This window comes from Papaver somniferum, chromosome 2 (genome assembly GCF_003573695.1).
Source record: "Papaver somniferum cultivar HN1 chromosome 2, ASM357369v1, whole genome shotgun sequence".
Classification (NCBI taxonomy): Eukaryota; Viridiplantae; Streptophyta; class Magnoliopsida; order Ranunculales; family Papaveraceae; genus Papaver; species Papaver somniferum.
The window spans coordinates 210,194,748-210,216,237 of NC_039359.1; the positions used below are offsets into that span (position 1 = coordinate 210,194,748).

Here is a 21,490-nt window from a genome sequence, read left to right on the forward strand (position 1 = left end):
CTCGTTCATCTATGCGTTTTCAACTAGGAAACCATTATTCGCGACGCTGTTCAAGATTAGGAATGAAGTAAAGATGAAGGAGTTGAAAAGATATCAGTCTGAGCACAGCGCATGGAAGAAGGACATTGATAATCGAGGAAGGGTCGTAGAAACAAGATGAATGTACTTACTTTAATCCATCAATTGATAATGTATCTAATTTTCAATAGGATAACTACGAAATTTTGATAAATTTTGATGAATCGTATCGTGATACAAGACAACCAAAGCAAGATAAGACCTCGCATTAGGAGGCAAATAAGATTCACGAAATAAGCAGTTTGTAGGGAAACTTAAAACCTTCGCCTAGGAAGGCTGAGAATCCACGACATGCATCCTAGTTCGCATGAAAGTGCAAGAGTCAAGACCTAACGCATGTCGTGAACAACTCTCAGAGATAAAGCTAGGGGAAATGATAAGACCTATCCGCCGAGGGTCCCTTTTATGATGGCCTTCGGTAAGGAGTGCAGAAATATGACCAAGGCGCCGACGTATTCGGTTGAGATGCGGGTGCCTGGGACGCCTAGAGCGTTACCGACCATCTCCGTATGGCAAGTCTTGGCTACGATGCACTCGATCCCAAAGAAACCTCACTTAGGGTGTGACTTCGTAACCAAAGCCATATCAGCGAAGGTGATAAAAAGTCACGAAAACAACTGAATATCGTAATAACTGGATGGGAGGAGACCAACATGCATGTTAGGGTTAACCTACTTGAAGGGGAAATCATGGGGAATATAAAGGGATGTCGCCCTCCAGATTAGGGAGATGTGTGACCAAAAAAGACGGCAATGTCATGGGACTAACATTCATGGGAATGGATAGACCTGTCGCATTGTCGCGAGATGGGTCAAAATAAATGTTAAGGCGAGGTTGATGGATTATTATTCGAAAGAGTAATAAGCACCTGACACTTCGTCGAATTAAAATCCTTAAAAAAGGATGAGGCACAATAAGACCTTAATTAGGAGGCGCACTAAGACCTTGTATAAAATAACACATAACAATCAGAAAGTGAATGAGAACTAAATACGGAGAGACACTTCATGGATTCCAAAATGAAAAGAAGGAAAATAAAATATTTAGCGAGATTCAAATCTTGTGAAGACGCAATGAAATAATAAAGGGAAAGCTACCAAGGGAAAATGATAGTTTGACCTGTACGACCTCGTCTTGATCGACTAATACTCAACAAGAACAAGAGGCAAGTATATACTTTTGCATTTCATGTTCTTCTTTAGCATTATCCTCGCAAGAATTAGCGTTTCACCAAAGTAAGACACCCCGTCGAGAAAGGGGAAGGCAAGAGCAAGCGAAATAAGAAAACGTGAGAAGATGGATACAACGTGAGAAGCGCAGACGAAATACAAAAAAATACGCGGCGAGATGCCTCGTGAAACCCAAGGGAAGGAAGGATCTAGCAAGGTTCAAAGATTATAGAGGCGCAGATGGGGAGATATCGATTAACTTTACACCCTACCTCGGAAATACACAAAAGAATAAGAGGCAAGTATATACTTTAAATTTCATTATTCTTTTGAGAATTTCCTCGGTAAGTATATACTTGACGAAATAGAAAATTATAATATTGACATAAAATTCAATCAGTATTACCCAAAGAAATATGGATGTTTTGCCCCCCAAGCTTGGGAGCGCCCAGAAAGATAAATTGTTTCCAAAATAGTTAAGCATAAAACTAAAATATGAAAGAAGAAAAACTAAGACTGTTGCTGAAGAGGGACGCCGTCAGTATCTGTTGTCTCAGGGATAACATCACCCGCTCAACCAAGACCAGCACCAGTACTAGCACAGGCACCCTTGGACTCTTCCTCTTCGACCTTCACTTCACTGATCTTCCGCTCCTCTCCATCTTCAGTGAACCTCTCTTCTTCACCATAGATGATCCTATCATCCTTTGGTTGCTCGTCATCACAAAACACCTCTAGAGGAAAAGAAGGACGAGGAAGGCCATGCTCGTCGAAAAAATTACCGAAAAGAGAGACCAGATAGTTCTGAGTGTTCTTGCGAGATAACTTCGCTACCTTCGCAGAAGTTTCAATCATCTCGTACATATCAGCGTTCAAATCACTGACCTCATTTTTGAGGCGAGAAACCTCTGTGCGAAACTCATCCCTTTCATGGGAAAGGCGAAGGACTTGGCTCTTATGGCGCTCTTCGGATTCTGCAAAAACCAAACAAAACTTCATCAGAAACTAGAAGTTTGACATAATCAATAGTATTTCGCACTGCACCTAAAGCTACCTTCCATTTGCAAGATAGTGGTATTCAAGGTTTCTTGGATGTTGGTATGCAAATGATCCAGCCTGGAGATCGCCAGATCCGACTCTTGAAGTTGAACACATAACTCGTGATATGCATTGTCCCAACCTTTACCATGACCACTTCGAGGTATCTTTGTCAGATTGAATGACAAGAGCACCCTTGTTTTTGCGAGGATCCGCGGACTTGCCTTGAGAGGAAGATTTGATAGACTTCGTGCGAGATGAGTTATCTAGCTGAACCTGAAGGATCTCCACTTTCTTTTACAGAGAGTCAATCTATTCGTTTAAACCAGCCACTTTATTACGAGATTTGCAAAGATCAACCACAACCTTATCTTTACTATTGATCACACGCTCGTTATCTTCTTCCAGTCTCCTGTAGGCATCTAATGATGAGGAATGAAGGTTCCTCGAAGTAGTGAGGGAATTGCTGACCCATTGAAGTTCAAGATTAAGGCGCTCATTCTCGGCGTGAAGATGATAATTCAGTTCCTCGTTACAAGAGAAATCGATAGGCAGGCGGTCCACTTGCGAAAAGAGAGTCTCGACCTTCTCATTCAAAATCTAGTTCTCAGACACATAACAATCATTCTGGGTCACGAGGTTCAGATTCTCAGCACGAATATCTTCTAGCGAGGCGGATGTTTCGGAGGCATTTGCTTGGCGTTGCATGCATCGAGCTTGACGAGATACGAAATAAGAAAATAACAGAAGTAAAAGTAAAGGCAAAGAACGAATCTGCGAGGGGAGGGAACTTACTCAGAAGCTTCTCTATCTTCTGACTCTGCCTGCTGGAATGCTCCTTTTCCTCTTGAAGCCCATTCGTCAAGACTTCGATTTGAGCCTCATCCTTCTTTGCTTTTTCGCGAACAACCTTAATATCCACGAGGTTGGCCATGTTACGGTTGACCTCCTGTGAGATAAAGAATTGAAACTCAGGAAATAAATCTCGGGACAGGGAGAAGGCACAAAGGAAAGAGCATAAAAAGATGACCTGGTTCATCAAAGCTGAGTGTTGTTGGAAAGACAATTTCATGGAGGCATTTAGCAGTACGGATGATTTCTAAGAGAGGAACTCATCAGCACTAAAAGTTACTAGAGATTCTAAGGCACGGGTACCTCGTGGCTGGGTCTTCGCGAGCTTTGTCGTCGACGTCTTGGAGAAACTTCATGTCAGGATCAAAGATAGGGTTAGACAGCACCGACGAAGCCGCCTGCTTATTCTTCTCACCGGTAGGGGGATCCTCTAAGAATCTCTTGGGACGCTCAACCTTGGGATGAACAGGAGGATCAACAACTTTGGGAGAAGTAGTTGTGCTAGACAGAGAAAGTTGAAGCTTGGGAGGAGTAGTGAGACTTGTAAGTGCGACAGAACTCAGGACTACGGTCAGAGCAGCTAGATCCAAGACCTTTCGTTGCCTTTTGGGCTCGCCAGAAGAGGGGGCACCAGTCTGCAAAATAACAAGTTCAGCATGAAAGGTGGCTAAAAGGTTGAAATAAGCGAGGTGATAATAATGACGAAGTAAAGATACCTGAGAAGAGGGTGGAGGCGGAACAGGATGATCACGCCTTTTTCACCCCTTAGTTGATTCAAGGACATGCTGCTTAACGAGGAGAGTATTATCCTAGGAAGAGTAGAAGGTTAGAATTCAAGGATATCACGAGAGGAAAATAATGGGCGAAGTGGATACCTGTTTGGGATTTGGGGACATAGTAGTAACAACTCTTTCTTTGCAGGTTTTGAGAAGACCAACAGCGGGCATCACAAGATGAAAGAAAGAGGGAAATGAGAACTAATCGAACCCAAAGTAAAGTAAATCTTAAAGAAGGAAGTCATACCTCAGCTGGCACAGACCACCGAAGCCTCCAAGGATCACAACTAGAAAGGTAGCAATATTTGGGAAGGGGGCCTTGGCGAGGAAATCCCTTCTTGTAGAAGCCCCAAACGAAAGGGCCACCTACCACCAGAGGGAACATCGCCTAATTATCATCACAGGAGAGGCGAAGTTGGGAATCCATATCAGACAGGAGAGATTTGGTTGAAGCCGAGATGGCATTACGAATAAGCTCAATACCCCACTCCTGATGCTCCCTCATGCTAGTGATTTAGCCGAATAATTGACCATGAAAGAATCCACGTTGAAGTCGCGAGGATCGAATTCTTCGGCTGCTAATGGAACTTTCGAAGTACCATTACTTGAACGAATCCAAAACTCGTTGGAGATGTGTATTGCGTTACCAGAAAGTTGGAAAACCCCGCACTGCAGCTTACCCAGAATCTCAAGAAAGATGGGGTTAGAAGGGTCGTAAAGTGGGAAAGATAATCCAGACCTTAATTGACCAACAATGACGATTATCTTGTCGGCCGTCCAAGTATCTGACTGAATCCACCTATAGTTCAATTCCATGTCTTGAGTAGAAATAACAGGTGGACTCACAAAAGAATCAATAGCATGACTTAGGGTTAAACCCATCATTTGAAAATCTGCTTGGAATTCCTCAAGGGATTTGAGTGAGGTAGTTGTGGAAACCTTCTTGGGATCTATGATAACGAAAGAAGAGTAGAGGGTTGAGAAGGGTAGTAACAATGGTAGAGAAAGAAGAAAGCGCAGAAACTAGATAAACACATAGCAAAGAGAGGAATAAGAAGAAAAGAAACCCCAGACCTAAGTCAAGTTGGATATAAATAGTGCAGAAAAGATGACTGGCTCAGTGGGTTGGCGACACGTTCGAGGTATATTAACCGGCAATAAACGGTTACCCAGGGAACGTTGTCACGTGGAGGCAGAGAACGTGGCGACCTGGGAATCCGAAGCGGTTCTTATTCCATTCTCATATGGCTCGAATAGAATAAGAAAAGGAAAAATGTGGGTACACGAAATAGGCTCGCGACGTGTCGGACATAAAGGAAATGAGTATGGCTAGAAAATCTCACCTAAAGATCCCAGTCAGGGACTTGTCAATTCGAATGTTAGAAGTACCTCATCATTGATCAATCCCTCGAAGTACAAAGGGGTTGAGTACAAAAGCGAGGAGACTTACACGAAGAATCTAAGTTGAGAAAGACCGAGATAGAATGCCCAACAAGATATCAACGACGAAACCGAAAAGGGCGAAGTACGGTAACTTGGCTGAAAAGATAAATCGCGAAGTAAATATATTGGGGAGCAAGAAAAGAGACATGTGTCCCGACAAACCCATGTGAAGATAGCGAAAGAAGGGGAAAAACTTTATGAAAAATGGCATGGGAGAAGTATAAAGCGCTCCCGAGAGAACCTGGCGAAATAAAATGAGTTGTACATTATTAGGGTTGATTGGCCTATAAATAGAGGTCCTTTGGAAAGGCATGAAGGATCGTATTTTGGAGAGAGGAGAGAGCTTAGATTAGAGAGTGAGACTAGGGTTTCCTTGTATTCAAGAACTTATATTTTGCTTCTCTGGTTAATTCATCAATAAATATTTTCGAGTTTATATTACTTAACATGTCCTAGATTTTGGTTACTTTCCTTTTGGGTATATTACTGGATTTTCAGTAGTTACATTTCAAGCTGGTGATTTCGGCCTACCTTTATATTATTCTGTGGAACTAACCTTCCTCCACTTGGAGTTAAGCTAATACTTAACTCCCGCGACTATTGTACACAATAATGTACATCGATTCATCTTGCCTATATAATAAACAACATATATATTGTGGGATTAATTCGGTGATTAAAGTTTGACTTATTGTCAAACTTTATCTTGTGCAAAGCTTTTTCCAAAAGTTTATAAGCTTAAGAGCCAAGTAAGGAAAACGTGTTCTCAAAGTTGGGGATTCATAAGGGCCAAGTTTGTTTCTCTATATAAAGGATTAGAATTGGAGGTGTAGAGACAATCCAACCTAGAAGAGTGGTAAATCCCTGTGCTTAGGATTTTGGTCTCTTTGTTAGGGAGGATCATGTGCTACCGTGAAGGTCAATATCAGTGTGAGAGAAAAACTTGTAGAGAGAGGATTTTGGTGTTCTAGTGTTTAGGGTTTAGGGCTTTCCCCAAAACCAAGTTTCCAGTGTTTCCATGTTTCTCCTCTATTACCTCGCAGCTATGAAGAAGGTGGAGAAGAGAAGACACGAGGCTGGTTCGAGGAATGGTTAGAGTATTGGTTTCTATGGTTTCTTCGATGGTGTTCTCAGGTATGTCTTGTTAACTCTTTGGGTCTTGTCTTGGGTTTCGTAAATAGCATGTAATAGTCTTTGATTTAATGAAAGGTTTTCTGGTGGTGTTGGCCGTGGATGTAGTCTGTAAAGGTGAATCACGTATATCTTGTGTTGTGGTTGTGTGTGCTTGTTTATCTTCTGTCTCTTTTATTATCTCTCCCATGTTTGGTTAAAATCATCAATTTACCTTTGTGATCCTGTGTTCCGCTGCGCTCAGGGTGCCAATTTTCCCAACAATTGGTATCAGAGCAAGGACGGGATGGTGCGCCTGGAATTGAACGATAGTTTTTTGTTTGGGTGGAGAAATATTTTTTGAAGATAATGTTTCAACCGGAGTTTACACAAAGATGGATTTGTGATGTGGTTTGCAAATCAGAGGTTCAATTTGGTAGAAGTTTATGTTCTTCATTTATTTTTATGATGTAGTATGAGATGTAGAATAAGGCTGAATGAGGTGGAATACATATTTACTTCTTGAAGAGTGTTAGTAATCATACACTATAAAGAATGAGTTACAAAGTTTGAAGAAAGGATGGGGCTGTGAAGTCTCACGTAGAAGCAAGTCCAGCAACGCTTCGAAGTTATGCACGAGATGTTATAGATTTATGTTCTTAAGTCTATGTTAAAGTATTCTTGATGGCTTGCACGAAATATCAAGAATGTGCCCGATCTCGAAAGCATGTACCACGGTAATATGGACATTCACATGGTATATATCCTGAGCGAGTATGTTGGGTATGATGGAGGTAAAAGTATGTCAGATTGGTGATGGCTTTGGGAATCGCTGAAAGGATTAAGCTTGTTAAGCATAGTAGAGATGTCTGGTGGTTTGCTTCAGATACACGGTAATCATGACATGTGTTGAAGTATGATATTGAATCTAATTCTTCATTTCTGAGTTAGAGTTCAATATGTTGTTAGCTTACTAGTTAGGTGGAGCTAGCGGTGATTCTTCTGGATGGTTGTCTTGGTGATCAATAGTGGAGTCTGTGCAAAGATTCATTGATGGTGATAAATATTTTCATGGTGTTTTTGAATGGTGACCAATTTCACAAGTGTTCTTCATGAAGAAGATGGTTTGAAGACTTTTATCAACGTCATGGTGTCTTGGTAGAAGAGATGGTTATATGAAGATGAAAATTTGTATTTGAGCTTCAAAGTGATTCTATGGGTATATAGAAATGGTGAATAACTCTGGTGGAACATGGAGATAATTTTCTGTGAACGTCTCATACTTAAAAGCATGATCCAAGGTGGAGAATTGTGGGATTAATTTGGTGATTAAAGTTTGACTTCTTGTCAAACTTTGTCTTGTGCAAAGCTTGTTCCTAAAGTTTATCTAATATATACTATATAAAGCCAACACCACTTAGCAACATTACTTGAAGCTGCAAAAAGTGTTTTCCAAATTTACCCTCGGTTTTATTTTTCTCATTTAACCATTTCATAAATGAATGGGGTTAGAAAAGTAATTTACAAGAATTAAAATTCTTCTGCAAAATCATAACCATCACAACTAAATCATAACCATCACAACTAATGATTGTTTGATCCAAATCGAACAATTTCTTACCTCAAAAAAACAACCCTGTTACCCAAATTAAAGTTTGTTAGATCTTCTGTGATTGCAATAATTTTTACAAATTATTACCCCAACAAACAACCCTGTTCCCCATATTCAAAATCAAGATTAAAAACAAAAACTATATCATCCTCAACGAAATTGGAAAATTAAAACTAAAAGATCGTAATCTCACGAAATTGTAAACTATATCATCTTCACATTTACCATCAGTTCGATTGAATTCCATAAATAACATCAGCAAAAAGATGAAATTGAAATTTATCTCTGCAAACTAGAGTTGAATTGCTATTAATTTCTTCAAGCACTATCAAACAAGGACTAGGAGATAACATAAACTAAACTGGACAGAAGAAGAATTTGGGAGAAGGAGAAAATCAGACGCAACGGTGGAGGAAGGAGAAGATTGAAGATGGGGCTTTTTTTTTCTTTTGTAAATAATTGTAGATTGGGCTTAATTAACTAAAATGCCCAATTATTTGTTCCACCTGTTCAACAGTCATGTGAGGTCATGGTGTGTTCCTGTACATTAAGATATGACTTAATTAACGTACTCCAACATTCTAGATTCTTTTTAGACATTGCTTAGAGCACGTGCATATGCACGTGCCTAACATTCTTGTGAGCTTTAGAGCCAAGTAAGAAAAACTTGTTCCCTAAGTTAGGAATTCTTAAGGGCCAAATTTGTTTCTCTATATAAAGGATTAAAATTGGAGGTGTAGAGACAATCCAACCTAGAAGAGTGGTAAATCCTTGTGCTTAGGATTTTGGTCTCTTTGTTAGGGAGGATCGTGTGCTACCGTGAAGGTCAATATCAGTGTGAGAGAAAAACTTGTAGAGAGAGGATTTTGGTGTTTAGTGTTTAGGGTTTGGGGCTTTGCTTTAAACCAAGTTTCCAGTGTTTCCATGTTTCTCCTCTGTTACTGGCAGCTATGAAGAAGGTGGAGAAGAGAAGACACGAGGCTGGTTCGAGAAATGGTTAGAGTATTGGTTTCTATGATTTCTTCGATGGTGTTCTCAAGTATGTCTTGTTAACTCTTTGGGTCTTGTCTTGGGTTGCGGAGAGAGCATGTAATAGTCTTTGATTTAATGAAAGTTTTTCTGATGGTGTTGGCCGTGGATGTAGCCTGTAAAGGTGAACCACGTATATGATCTTGTGTTGTGATTGTGTGTGCTTGTTTATCTTGTCTCTTTTATTATATCTCCCATGTTTGGTTCAAATCACTAATTGTCCTTTGTGATCCTGTGTTCCGTTGCGTTCGGGGTGCCAATTTTCCCAACATATATGACATCGCGAGTTGCCGGAATAATTTTAGTATCTTGTGTAGCTTTGCGAATTTTTCAGTAATTGGCGACTAGAACAATTACATAACCTATTCGCAGAACATTTTTTTTTTAAAATACGAAAACAAGAATTTATTAAGAAAATGAAAGATTACAACCTCATACCCAGAGCTATCCAAGAGGGGATAATGTTCTTCAATTCTTCCTCATATTGCGTATTAACAGTAAATATAGCTATAGAAACCACAACATGATTCATGTCTCTATGTGCTAAAGTGCACCTCCAATTTTTTAAATTGGGCTAGAAGATGTAAACTGTTAACTACTAAATTCCAAGTAGTCCACTTAATAATAACATTTAAGATTTCCATTCAAAGCTAAATTAACATTCTTGCCGTCTCCTTCCAAGTGAAAATTCTGAATTCCCTTCCTTTGAGCCCACATCAGTGCTTCCATCAAAGCTTTTGCTTCAGCTTGCTCACAGTCTAGAGGTGCTGTTGGAACACTTGTAGCTCCATTGCTTTCACCTTTTTACTAAAACATTTTAATAGTGTCTTTCAATGCCTCTATGAAGGTATCAACATCCTCTTTGGTGTTGTAGAAGTATAGACTATCACGTGCACTTGAATTTACACCTTGATGGATGTAGAGGTTGACCACAATGAGTACCTCTTTCCATAGAAATTTCTGGAAGGTCTTGTGAATAGCGTTCCAAATGAGTTAGCTAGGCTAATTATCTAATCTCTTAATACTGAATGTTGGTAATAATGATCTACAATCCAAATCCAAAGTCTTTTTCGGTAGTAAGTACCGGATCGACTAGAGAATATTTTCTAAGATTCGAACATAGGTTTTACGTCGGCCTGTCCGAGCCTCGCATAACTTGAACTATGAAAAGCAAAAATACTTGACGCTACCCGCGTCGCGATTGTTTTTGTTTTTGGTCCAGATGGACAGTGATCATCGTGTTAATGGGATTACGAATTCTCGACCATTAATGCGGATATACTTACACCATGTCCCGGTTGCAGAAGTTACGAGGTGTTTCCCCTTCACAATCCTGCCAACTGCAGCGCCACAGGGGGATTCCCCACTTCACAAACTGCAGGGTTGCCTTTACGTGTTCGCTGATTGAGTTGTACAGAAATTTATAGGAAATAAAGGGACAATAAATAAGGGGGAGGGTTGTTAGTCTACATACCTTAAACCCACCTCCTCCACGCGTATTGCCTCCCTCCATATTTGTCTGTCCAACACCTCCTTTGGTGAAAGATTTCGGTTGCCCAAGTTGTTCTTTACGCACTCGTCCCAAGTTAGCTTCGGTCGACCTCTGTGTTGCATCCTTCCTTCAGCGCGCCTGATGCGACCTACTCGCACTGGGGCATCAAGGCGGTCTTCGCTGGAGATGTCCAAACCAGCGCAGTCGATGTTGGTAATAATGATCTATCAGGAGAAATTCCGACTTCATTTAGGTAACCTTAAACCATTCATTATCTCTAACTGAACATGCTTGAAAAAAAAATCTCTTAGTGAACTTCATACTGATGCTAACAATTTGGAAGGAAAAATCCGAACATTCCAAGTCAACTAACAAGCTTCAAAGTCCTGGTTCTAGAGTTGAATAGGTTATCAGGTATCCTTCCATCTTCACTCTATAATATGTCATCACTCGAATTCTTTACAGTGATGGATAATCAAATGGTTTCACACTTCCTAATCTCAAGTATTTCTCGATTATAATTAACAATTTCACTGAAACTGTTCCAAGTTTATTTTCCAATAAGACTAAACCTTATAACCTTGGTAACTCAAAAAGGCGTAAAATTATCTAATTAGGAGAAAATAAATTGGGAAGTGGAGAAGCTAACGATCTAAACTTCCTCGAATCTCTAGTCAATGTACCATGTTTGAGCTTGATGGGCTTGCAGACACGAATATGACAGTTACCATGTTTTTCCCGTAAGTCAATGGACACACAGAGACTTCCTGTATCTGAACGCCTGTAGTTTTAGGCACCAACTTATAGACCCAAGTAACTTTAAAACTTCGTCTGTCTACATTTAAATCTTCAAACCAAAGGACGCGTGATATGTGTGAATCAGTGATGTACTATCAAATTATCGTAGAGAATAAATGGTGTCAGGAAAATAAGAAGTCTATGATAACTTTTTAAAGTATTCGAAGAATACAACCACACTTACACTTCAATCAAAGGCCTATAGTGACAAGACCCTCTACCAAATGTTAATGATCCCAAAGACTTTAAAGGCTGTGTCCCAAATCAAATGTCAAAACCATCATTAAGAATGGGTCTAAAAAACTCCTGAACCATCATTTGCAGTAGGACGGAGGGAGTATAAGATAAACTGGATTAAATTTCCACAAGCTTGCCATGGCTTGTCCTATTATGAGGTCCTTCATGCATTTAGCCTATCAATATTACAGAAAAGAAATATAGAAAATGAAGAATTGTTTTTGTGGTTGTGAATGCCTAAGCTAGAAAACTGGTTCCCATTTAGTAAGCTTTTGCAATCCATCCCACATGCAGTTGTTTCTCCTGTTCAAAATATCAATCATTGTCCGAGCGTCTGTTTCCACTGATGACCATCACTGTATCCATGTGTAGATTTGCTCTATAACACCACTTCTCCTTCTGCTTTTCAGATGCCTTTCCAATTTGTTTGGACGTTTTTAGTGGTTGTGGGATGCTCCACCAAAATCATAAAACTTACCTGAAGGTAATTTTTCAAGTGCATTTTCAATAGACAAAAATTAGTATCCCCCCTCAGAAGTTCAAGGCCCGTCCCTATTGTTTTAACTTAACACCTGAGTTAAAACATTATAATGCTTTCAGTTTCAGTACTATTACTATTAATTATGCAGCCTTGATTACTCTCATCATTTCACGCATGTCCTGAGGCTGAGAGCTAAAATCACATGATAAAACGACAAATTAAGCATTGTTTATCAAAGTTTGTAAAATATCTACATTTTCGTGATGAAACCTTGATTATTGATGTGAAATCACTGGTGACTGGCATAGCACATTTTGCATGATTTTTACATTTTTGTGTGGGACGCGTGATTTGTGCGATGTGATGTACTATCAAACATATAGAATAAATGGTGTCATCAGACTAGAATTATTTTTTGATGACTTTTTAAAGCTTTCGTAAATACGACACTTTCAATCAGAGGCCTCTGGGGACAAGACCTCTACCCAACGTTAATCATCACAAAGACTTCAAAGGCTGTCCTTTAGTTTGACGTGCAAAACACTTCTTTTAGACTCGTTAACTTATAAACTTCCTTATAAAACCCAACTAAGTTAAACGTTCGTTTCTATACCTTCTCAACTTCTCTGCAGCATATTAAACCTCTAAATCTATACATGTTAATATTTATGGAGATGAAGATATTACCTCAGCATCAGAATTTTTTCAACTTCAGTGCTATATTATTACTAGTATCCAGCCTTACTCTCATCGTTTCTTATATGTCCATGGATGTTAATTGTCTTGTTGCATTCAACGACGATAACAAATCAAATGACCAACTGGCGTTAATTGCTTTTAAGAATGAAATAATTCATGATCCACACGGAATATTGAGTTCGTGGGATAACAGTAATAGTTCTCTTCATTTCTGCGAGTGGAGAGGTGTTACATGTAGCCGTCGCCATCGTAGTCGAGTCACCATGTTAGATCTTAATTCCCAGGGATTGGTAGGCTCCATTTCTCCTCACGTTGGAAACCTTAGCTTTCTTAACTATCTCATCCTCCACAACAACAGCTTAAACGGAGAAATTCCTCAGCAAATCTGTCGTCTTTTTCGATTGAAACGCTTGAGTCTTTCAAATAATTCCTTGGAAGGAGAAATTCCGCACAATATTTCTCGTTGCTCCAGTCTCACATACCTTGATATTTTAAACAACCGGCTTACTGGAAGAATTCCAAATGGATTAGGCTACTTGCCAAATCTCGAAATGATGTTGCTTGCTGGAAATAATCTAACAGGAGAGATTCCTACTTCATTGGGTAACCTTTCATCATCTCTTACTCAACTTGATCTTGGTTTTAACAAATTGGAGGGAAGAGTCCCAAACACTCTAAGTCAATTAACAAATTTAAAACTTCTGGTTCTAGAGATGAATAGGTTATCAGGTCATGTCCCGTCTTCACTCTATAATATTTCGTCACTTGAAAAGTTCTCATTGATGTATAATCATCTCCACGGTAGTATTCCATTTAATATAGGTTTCACACTTCCAAATCTTACGCATTTTTCAGTTCAAGAGAACAATTTCTCTGGAACCATTCCTACTTCATTTTCCAATATGTCGAGACTTGAGATTTTCCAAGTGGGAACAAATAATTTAGTTGGATCAGTCCCTCATAACCTTGGTAACTTAAAAAGTCTTAGAGTGATACAATTAAGAGAAAACTATCTTGGTAGTGGACAAACTGATGATCTATTCTTCCTTAATTCTCTAGTCAACTGTAGCAATTTGAGAGTTTTAATTGTAAGCATGAATAATTTTGGGGGCACATTACCAAGCTCCATAGCCAATCTCACAACAAATCTTGATCAACTAGATTTAAGTAACAATCAGATATATGGAAGCATTCCTCCAGGTATTCAGAATCTTCTAGGTTTAACGACACTCATTTTGGGATATAACTATTTCACAGGAAGTATTCCTCCAGGTATTGGGAACCTGCAAAATTTGGGAATATTATTTTTGGATAATAATGAACTCGTGGGTTCAATTCCTTCTTCTTTTGGTAACTTAACAAGAATGATCCAACTCACTCTCAATAATAACAACTTAATAGGTTTAATTCCATCCAGTCTTGGACATTGTAAATCTTTGCAGAGCTTGGAGCTACAAACCAACAGACTAAGTGGTACTATGCCCAAACAAGTTTTCGAACTTTCCTCTTTATCACTTGGTCTGGACTTAAGTAATAACTCATTTACTGGTGAACTTCCTACGGAAGTTGGTCAGTTAAAAAACCTTGGGGAGTTATACCTAAACATAAACAAACTATCCGGTGAAATTCCAAGTAGCATAGGCAGTTGTTTAGGCTTAAAATACCTAAATTTGGAGAATAACTTTTTCCAAGGTAACATTCCTCAAGCTTTTACTTTCTTAAAAGGTCTTGATCTGTTAAGTCTTTCCCGCAATAATTTTTCTGGTACAATACCAAAAGGGTTTGAAAATCTCACGCTAAGTGGATTAGATATATCTTATAATAATCTGGAGGGAGTGGTACCAAAAGATGGAGTGTTTAAGAACATAGCAACATTTTTGTTTGAAGGAAATAGTAAGCTTTGTGGTGGTATACCTGACTTGAAGCTTCCGAATTGCTCGGTCCCAATAAATCCCAATATGGAGCGGAAACAGAGAAAATCAAAGCCTGTCAAAGTTATAATAATCAGCGTAGTTACTGTGGTTTTACTTTTAACTTTGGGTATGTTTTGTCTCTATATGTATCGGAGAAGGAAGTCAAAAACAAAACTACCTTTGACAACTTTAGACGTAGGCAATCAGTACATAGGAGTTTCTTACGGTGAGCTTCTTAAAGCTACTAACGGGTTTAATGATTCTACCAACTTGCTTGGCTTCGGAAGTTTTGGCTCCGTGTATAAAGGAATTCTTCAACAATATGAATCAAAACCTGTTGCAGTGAAGGTTCTTCACCTTCAACAAAGAGGTGCAACCAAGAGTTTCATGGCTGAATGTAATGCTCTGAGTAAAATTAGACATAGAAATTTACTCAAGATTGTAACTTATTGTTCCAGCATTGATTTTCAAGGTAATCCTTTCAAAGCTCTAGTTTTTGAGTTCATGGTTAACGGGAGTCTAGAGAATTGGCTGCACCAGACTGTAAGTGATACAAACAATGACGATCAACCACAAGAGAAGAATTTGAACCTAGAAAGAAGATTGAGCATTGCAGTCGATGTTGCTTCTGCATTAAATTATCTTCACCATGATTCTCAATCACCCATTGTGCATTGTGATGTGAAGCCAAGTAATGTCCTTCTTGATGATGATTTAACTGCTCATGTGGGTGATTTTGGCTTGGCTAAATTCATTTTTATTCCCTCAAGTAATTCTAGACAGCTGAACAAACAAGACGCGAGCTCAATTGCAATAAAAGGCTCCATCGGTTACGTTTCTCCAGGTAAGAATAAAATATGTATTAGGATTTGTTATACATGTTTAGGTAGTTTAATTAAATACTTACATTTTGTTTTGGTTTACGTAGAATACGGGACGGGTGGTGAAGTATCAACACAAGGCGATGTATATAGTTATGGGATTCTTTTGCTAGAGATGTTCACAGGAAAGAGACCTACTGACGATATGTTTAAGGATGGTCTAAACATTCATAGCTTCTGTAAGATGCATGTATCGCCAGAGCACGTGGTGGAGATAATCGATTCACGTTTGTTGTTGGATGTAGAAGGAGTCCATCGCAATGAAAATGCAAGAGATACAATGAGACAAATCTTGGTTTCCATAATTCAGATTGGTGTCAAATGTTCTTCGGAGTTACCTTCAGATAGAGGCAGCATGAATGAGGTTATTATAGATGTTCAAGGGGTTAATAATCAGTTTCAAGGTGTTGGAAGGTAATCAGAGAAAAGAACTCCTTTCAGAAAGCACGTTGTCCTATAATTACAATTAATCTGTGTTTTGCGCTCTATTTTTATACCTATAAAATGTTTGCGTGTGTTATGTCTATCGTATCTTGGTGGATTTCTATTCATTAATTAATTGTTTGTGTTCTCTTCTTCATATCTTAGTAATTTATCAAACTGATTGCAGGCTACATTAAAAAGCAAAATGTGCCTTTAAGACTGGTTAGGAAGACTAACCATACAAATTGATACGAGAAAAAAATTTACATTACGCAGATTGCCAATGATTCTTTGGAACACTGCCTATCCATTGAACTGTTTCGTACAATTTTAAGAGAGAAATTTAGTACATCATCTTAATCAATGATCACCATCAATCCAGTTCTTTTCACTTATATTCATGCTCTTACTCCAATTTATACCAGCAAGATACATACCCTGAGTTTTCGAAAAATAGAGGAGTTAAGCTAATAGCCTAATAGTAACCTTGTTGAATATCTGATCAATATTCAATATATAGATTAAATATATATTATTAGAGCAAACAGGAGATAAAAGAGATAAGCGCAGATTCAGTTTGTGCAACGGTTTTATGGTATAAATCAATGAAACGGAATCAAGTCGTTTGAGTATGAAACGTGACCTTTCATATTTGAGATGGCAACTATTCATGATTGAACGGTGCAAGACAAGAGACATGTCTTTAATATAGATTCTCAACGAATTCACGTCTTTTGGATATCGATGTAAGTTTCTTACTGTGGCTTGATAGAACATCTCTTGGCGTGTGTTTCTCTCTTTCTCTAACTGTGTTCCTAAAACAAGTAGTAGAATACCAACAGGAGTTCAAGGGTGATTCGTCGATTGTTGTTGATCGACGATCACGTAAAGGCTTGACTGTATCTTGGGAAATGGTTTGCATTCATCCCGCAACAAACTCTTAGCGAGTGGGAGCAAATAACGTTTTAAGGAAAGTGATTACACGCCTTCAAGCCAATGATGTTTCGATTCCATACCCTAAATTTCCAACAAACCTCCTTCTAATATCGTACATCCATTCATCCTGCCTATATAACTCTCTAAGTATCACGTTTGTGTCCTGTATTCTAGTATATGAACCACAGAGATATGACACTCGGCGGGTAGCAGAAACAAGCTCAAAAGTTCTCATTCAGATAATCAATAAAAGATTGATAGTTTTCTTAACTGTAAATTTAGCGATTGATGTCTATATGTGAAAAAGTGCACTTCATATTTAATTCCGAGTAGTCCACTTAATAACATTAAAATTACTATTCAAAGCTAAAATAACATTCTTTCCGTCTCCTTCAAGTGAAGATTCTGAAAGTTTTTCCTTTGAGTCAACATTACTGCTTCCATCGAAGCATTTGCTTCAGCTTGGTCACCTTCTAGAGCTGTTGGTGGAACACTTATAGCTCCATGGCTTTCACCTTTTTACTTTCAAAATGTTAATAGTATCTTTCAATGCCTCTATGAAGGTATCAACGTCTTCTTTGGTGTTGTAGAAGGATAGACTAGCACGTGCACTTGAATTTACACCCTAGATGGCGATGTAGAGGTTGAGCACTATCAGTACCCGATCTGATCATCACACCGTGTAGACGATCAAGAATAATGGCAATATCTGTTGGGTTGACAACATCGCCAGTATCTGTTGGGTAGACATTAACATTGAATGCACAAAGAGCAGCTCGATGAACAGCTCGGGAAGGAGCAGGGCCATATATTCGGATATGGGAAATGGAACAAAGGCTTTCGTGGATATAATCAGCCAACTCTATCTCATAATCATGGATTTTTTGCATGCCAATTCCTGATAAATAATTTTTTGGAAGGAGGTTCTGCATAATTAGAATTGTCCAGAAATACATCGGCAATCATTTCACCGCCACCTAAGAAAGGAGGCATGCCCGACAAGGTCTCCCTTTTTCCATACAAGAATCCAACGCCTGTAGGCCCACACATCTTATGCGAATACGCAACAAGAAAATCAACATCCAGGCTCTGCACATCAACCACCATGTGAGGAACACTTTGACAGGCTCTGCCCATGCTGTGATATCCCCAACAGGAAGAATAGAGCCAAGAACGTTCGAGACGTGGTGGTCTACCACAAGCCTCGTGTTCTTCGAAATCAACTCTCTTAATTTCAAAACATCTGGAACGTCCTCTTCTGTTAGACCAACAAATTTTAGAGTGGCGCCAGTTTTTTGAGCAACGATTTTCCAAGGAACCGTAGCACTATTATGTTCGGCTACTGTAAGAATAACCTCATCTCCCAGTTTTAAATTCGCAAGTCCCCGAGAGTAGGCCACTAGATTTATAGCTTCTGTTGCATTTCTTGTGAACAGAATATCTGAAGATTGTGGTGCATTAACAAAATCTGCAAGCTTTTTTCTCGCCAACTCATATTCATCTGTGGCCTTGACACTGAGAGCAGAGGTGAGGCCTCGATGCACATTAGCATTATAATAATAATCATTTATAGCCTTCAAAACAACATACGGATTTTGAGAGGTCGCTGCGTTATCCAGAAACACCAGTTTCTTTCCGTTATCAGACTCCTGATGAAAAATTGGGAAATCGGGTTTAGTAATATCCCAAGTGAAGCTGCTGATTGAACTGGTTTGATGAAAGAACTAACGGAGAAAAATCTTTTAAATCCTTTCCTGATTGGTTTAGAGTTAAAACTGGGGTTTAGTAGGGTTTTGAGAGAAGAAGGATGTTTGGGAACTAGAGTTCCCACTGGAGAACGATAGCAGAAGACTGGGTTCAAACTCATAGTCTTCTTCTTTGTCAAGATACCTAACATATTTCGGCGTTATAATTTAAGCTTCAAGTGACTGATTTTTTCTCCACCGTACGTTTCCATCTTTCTAGGAAAACTTGTTCACGTGTATAACCTAACGTAAACCTAAGGTCAAACTTCATCCAGACCGTTCGTTGGTGCTCACGAGAAAGTCTTAACCCTCGACAATCTCCAAGCTAACTTGTCCGTACTCAGTTCAAGTATGGACAAAGATTTTACCTGCCTTTCATGCTGCTCCTTTCTCAACCACAATCATGGTGCTTATCTCCAATTGCCAATTGGAACTCAAAAGGCATCAAAGTGCAGCAAAGCTCTTTCGGCCCATATCCCTGCAGCCATAGTGTGAGAAATATGGCTAGAACGAAATAACCGCATCTTCGAAGGCAAAAGAAAAGTTCCTTTCAAACAGTTATTCAAGTTAAAGCTAATCTCATCTCTTGGACTTCTGCTTTCCACAAATTCTTCACTTACAAATTTTCTGAAGTGGCTTTCTCCAGGGAGCCTCTTTGTTTAAATATTTTTTGTTTTCTTTTGGTCTCTCTTGCAGTTTGTAGCTTGCTCTACTTATTTTTTCATTCATTTGTGTTTACTTTTAAAGTTTTTTTATCTTCTTTTCTCGATCAAAAGAATAAATAAAAAAGATATACTAACCCATTACTCATTAGTCAACGCGACACCCATATCAAGCCCATCAGTTCCATCCAATTTCTATGCCAGTATGTCTTGGTATTATTATCTCCAGTTCTTCCTATTTTCGATAATTTTTGAAGCATTCTTCCGACTTCAGAGGGTACTTATACAGTAGAATGGTTATTTGAAATTGAATCATACTTTGAGTCTAACAATATTGCGCGGCATGGAGAAACTGCAGTTGTGTATCCCGAAAAAAGTGTATTAAAATAGTATAAGTAGAGAACTTCCTACATGGGATTTTGGGATGATTTCTTGTCCGACACATTGAGAAGTATCAAGTGACTGAATTTTTAGGAAAATACATTTGAATAGAATTTTATAAGGTTAGAGCGTCCACAGTGGTGCGAGCATAACTAAAGACCAAAGACTAAAAAAAAAGATCAAATTTACGCCGGTGACGAGTAAATTTGGTCGCGCGTTGATATAAAGTCCGCTTCATCGTCCAGCGTAGATAAAGATTACGCCTGGCATGGGGCGTTGATAAAGATAACGCCTGGTATGGGCGTTGATAAAGATAACGCCTGTATGGGGCGTGAACTATAGCAACGCCTGGTGTGTGGGACGGAGATTATACGTTCGCCCAGGTTCAAAAAAAAAAAAAATGGGGCGTTGATAAAGACAACGCCCCAAGCAAAGTTTTCAAAACTTTGTGAACAACAGTATATGACTATATCAACACCTGGGTGTCCGGCGGACATTATACCAACGCCCCATCCAGGCGGACATTATACCAACGCCCCATTCAGGCGGACATCAACGCCCCATCCAGGCGGACATTATACCAACGCCCTGCATCAGCCGTTAACTTTACGAACGCGCGGCTACAGGCGGACATTATACCAACGCCCGTCGGGTAGGCGGACATTATATAAACGCCCGACTATATTTGGATTTGGTCTTAATCGCCGACCAAATTTGGTCCGAGTTTTACTCTTTGATCAAATTTTGATCGATGGTCCGTCCCACTACGCCAGCCCACTCGACACCAAATTTGGGTTTAGTCGTCCACTGCAGTTGCTCTTAGGTAATATATATCCTTTATACGCAACATTATAAGGTTAGGTAATATATATAGGGCAGATTTATTTATTTTTGCACTGGCGCTAGATCATTGATGTTCTAGCAGATGTGTAGTCATCCATTTCATAGATGGTTGGTCATGATTACATATGCAGAAACACTTGAGAAATTAGAAAAGTGTCAAAAACAAAACAGATTGTTAGATGTCCTTGATACTTCCAAATGGTCTAATTGTGATGGTGCAAAACCTTATATTTGGGTTGTTACCTACTAGATATCGTTATCAGCTTCACTTCTTAAGGCTGCAGGAGGTTAATTAACTTGTAAACTTGGTGATCCATATTTAATTTATTTAATTTTGTCATGCTTTTACCATAATAACGTACACATTTCTTAACCAAAAACTTGTCTTTTTTCATGCTTTAATCTCTAGCTTGGTAGTAATCACTTAATTCAACTTGCCTCATTTAAGCCAATTTTTACAGTGTTTCATCCGAAAACCACACAAAGTAAAAGCAAAATCTATCTTACTTTTGAGAAATGGTGTAGTTTAAATAGTCTTGAAAACTTGACTACTGGATTGGTTTTAGAAAATTGGGGGTGTCAGTTCCGTCACTGCTTGGATTCATGCATTACTACTACTATTCCATTTTAATTATAGATGCTATACTTACCATATAAACATCTTTTGGAAAACCCACGATTTAAAATTCATCTAGTTCTAATATAAATTAAGTTGGAACAGATTTAAGAACTTCTAAGTAATTTTAACTGTTTTAGTAATGGTTATCCCAATAGCTCACAGGAATCAAACACCATAGCTACTTAACCTCGAGTACAAACGCTTATGATCTATGGAGGGCAGTTAAGTTGATAATTAACAGTCAATAGCTTGTAAACTAAGGAAATAAGGATA

The 21,490-nt window shown here is 38.9% G+C and overlaps 1 protein-coding gene and 1 pseudogene across 1 annotated transcript; one reads left to right on the top strand and one right to left on the bottom strand.

Moving 5' to 3' along the window:
• Positions 1-9,914: 9,914 nt before the first annotated feature.
• LOC113352713 lies at positions 9,915-18,864 on the bottom strand (annotated as a pseudogene).
• Positions 12,734-16,188, top strand: LOC113350405 (probable LRR receptor-like serine/threonine-protein kinase At3g47570). Its single transcript, XM_026594538.1, has 2 exons — positions 12,734-15,571; positions 15,656-16,188. Exons 1-2 carry the CDS (start codon positions 12,772-12,774, stop codon positions 16,024-16,026), a joined length of 3,171 nt encoding a protein of 1,056 aa, XP_026450323.1. The 5' UTR covers positions 12,734-12,771; the 3' UTR covers positions 16,027-16,188.
• Positions 18,865-21,490: the final 2,626 nt, after the last annotated feature.

Coding starts and splice junctions, on each gene's coding strand:
- LOC113350405 (XM_026594538.1), top strand. CDS start 12,772: ATGTTAATATTTATGGAGATGAAGATATTACCTCAGCATCAGAATTTT. Junction 15,572..15,655: donor CATCGGTTACGTTTCTCCAG/GTAAGAATAAAA, acceptor TGGTTTACGTAG/AATACGGGACGGGTGGTGAA.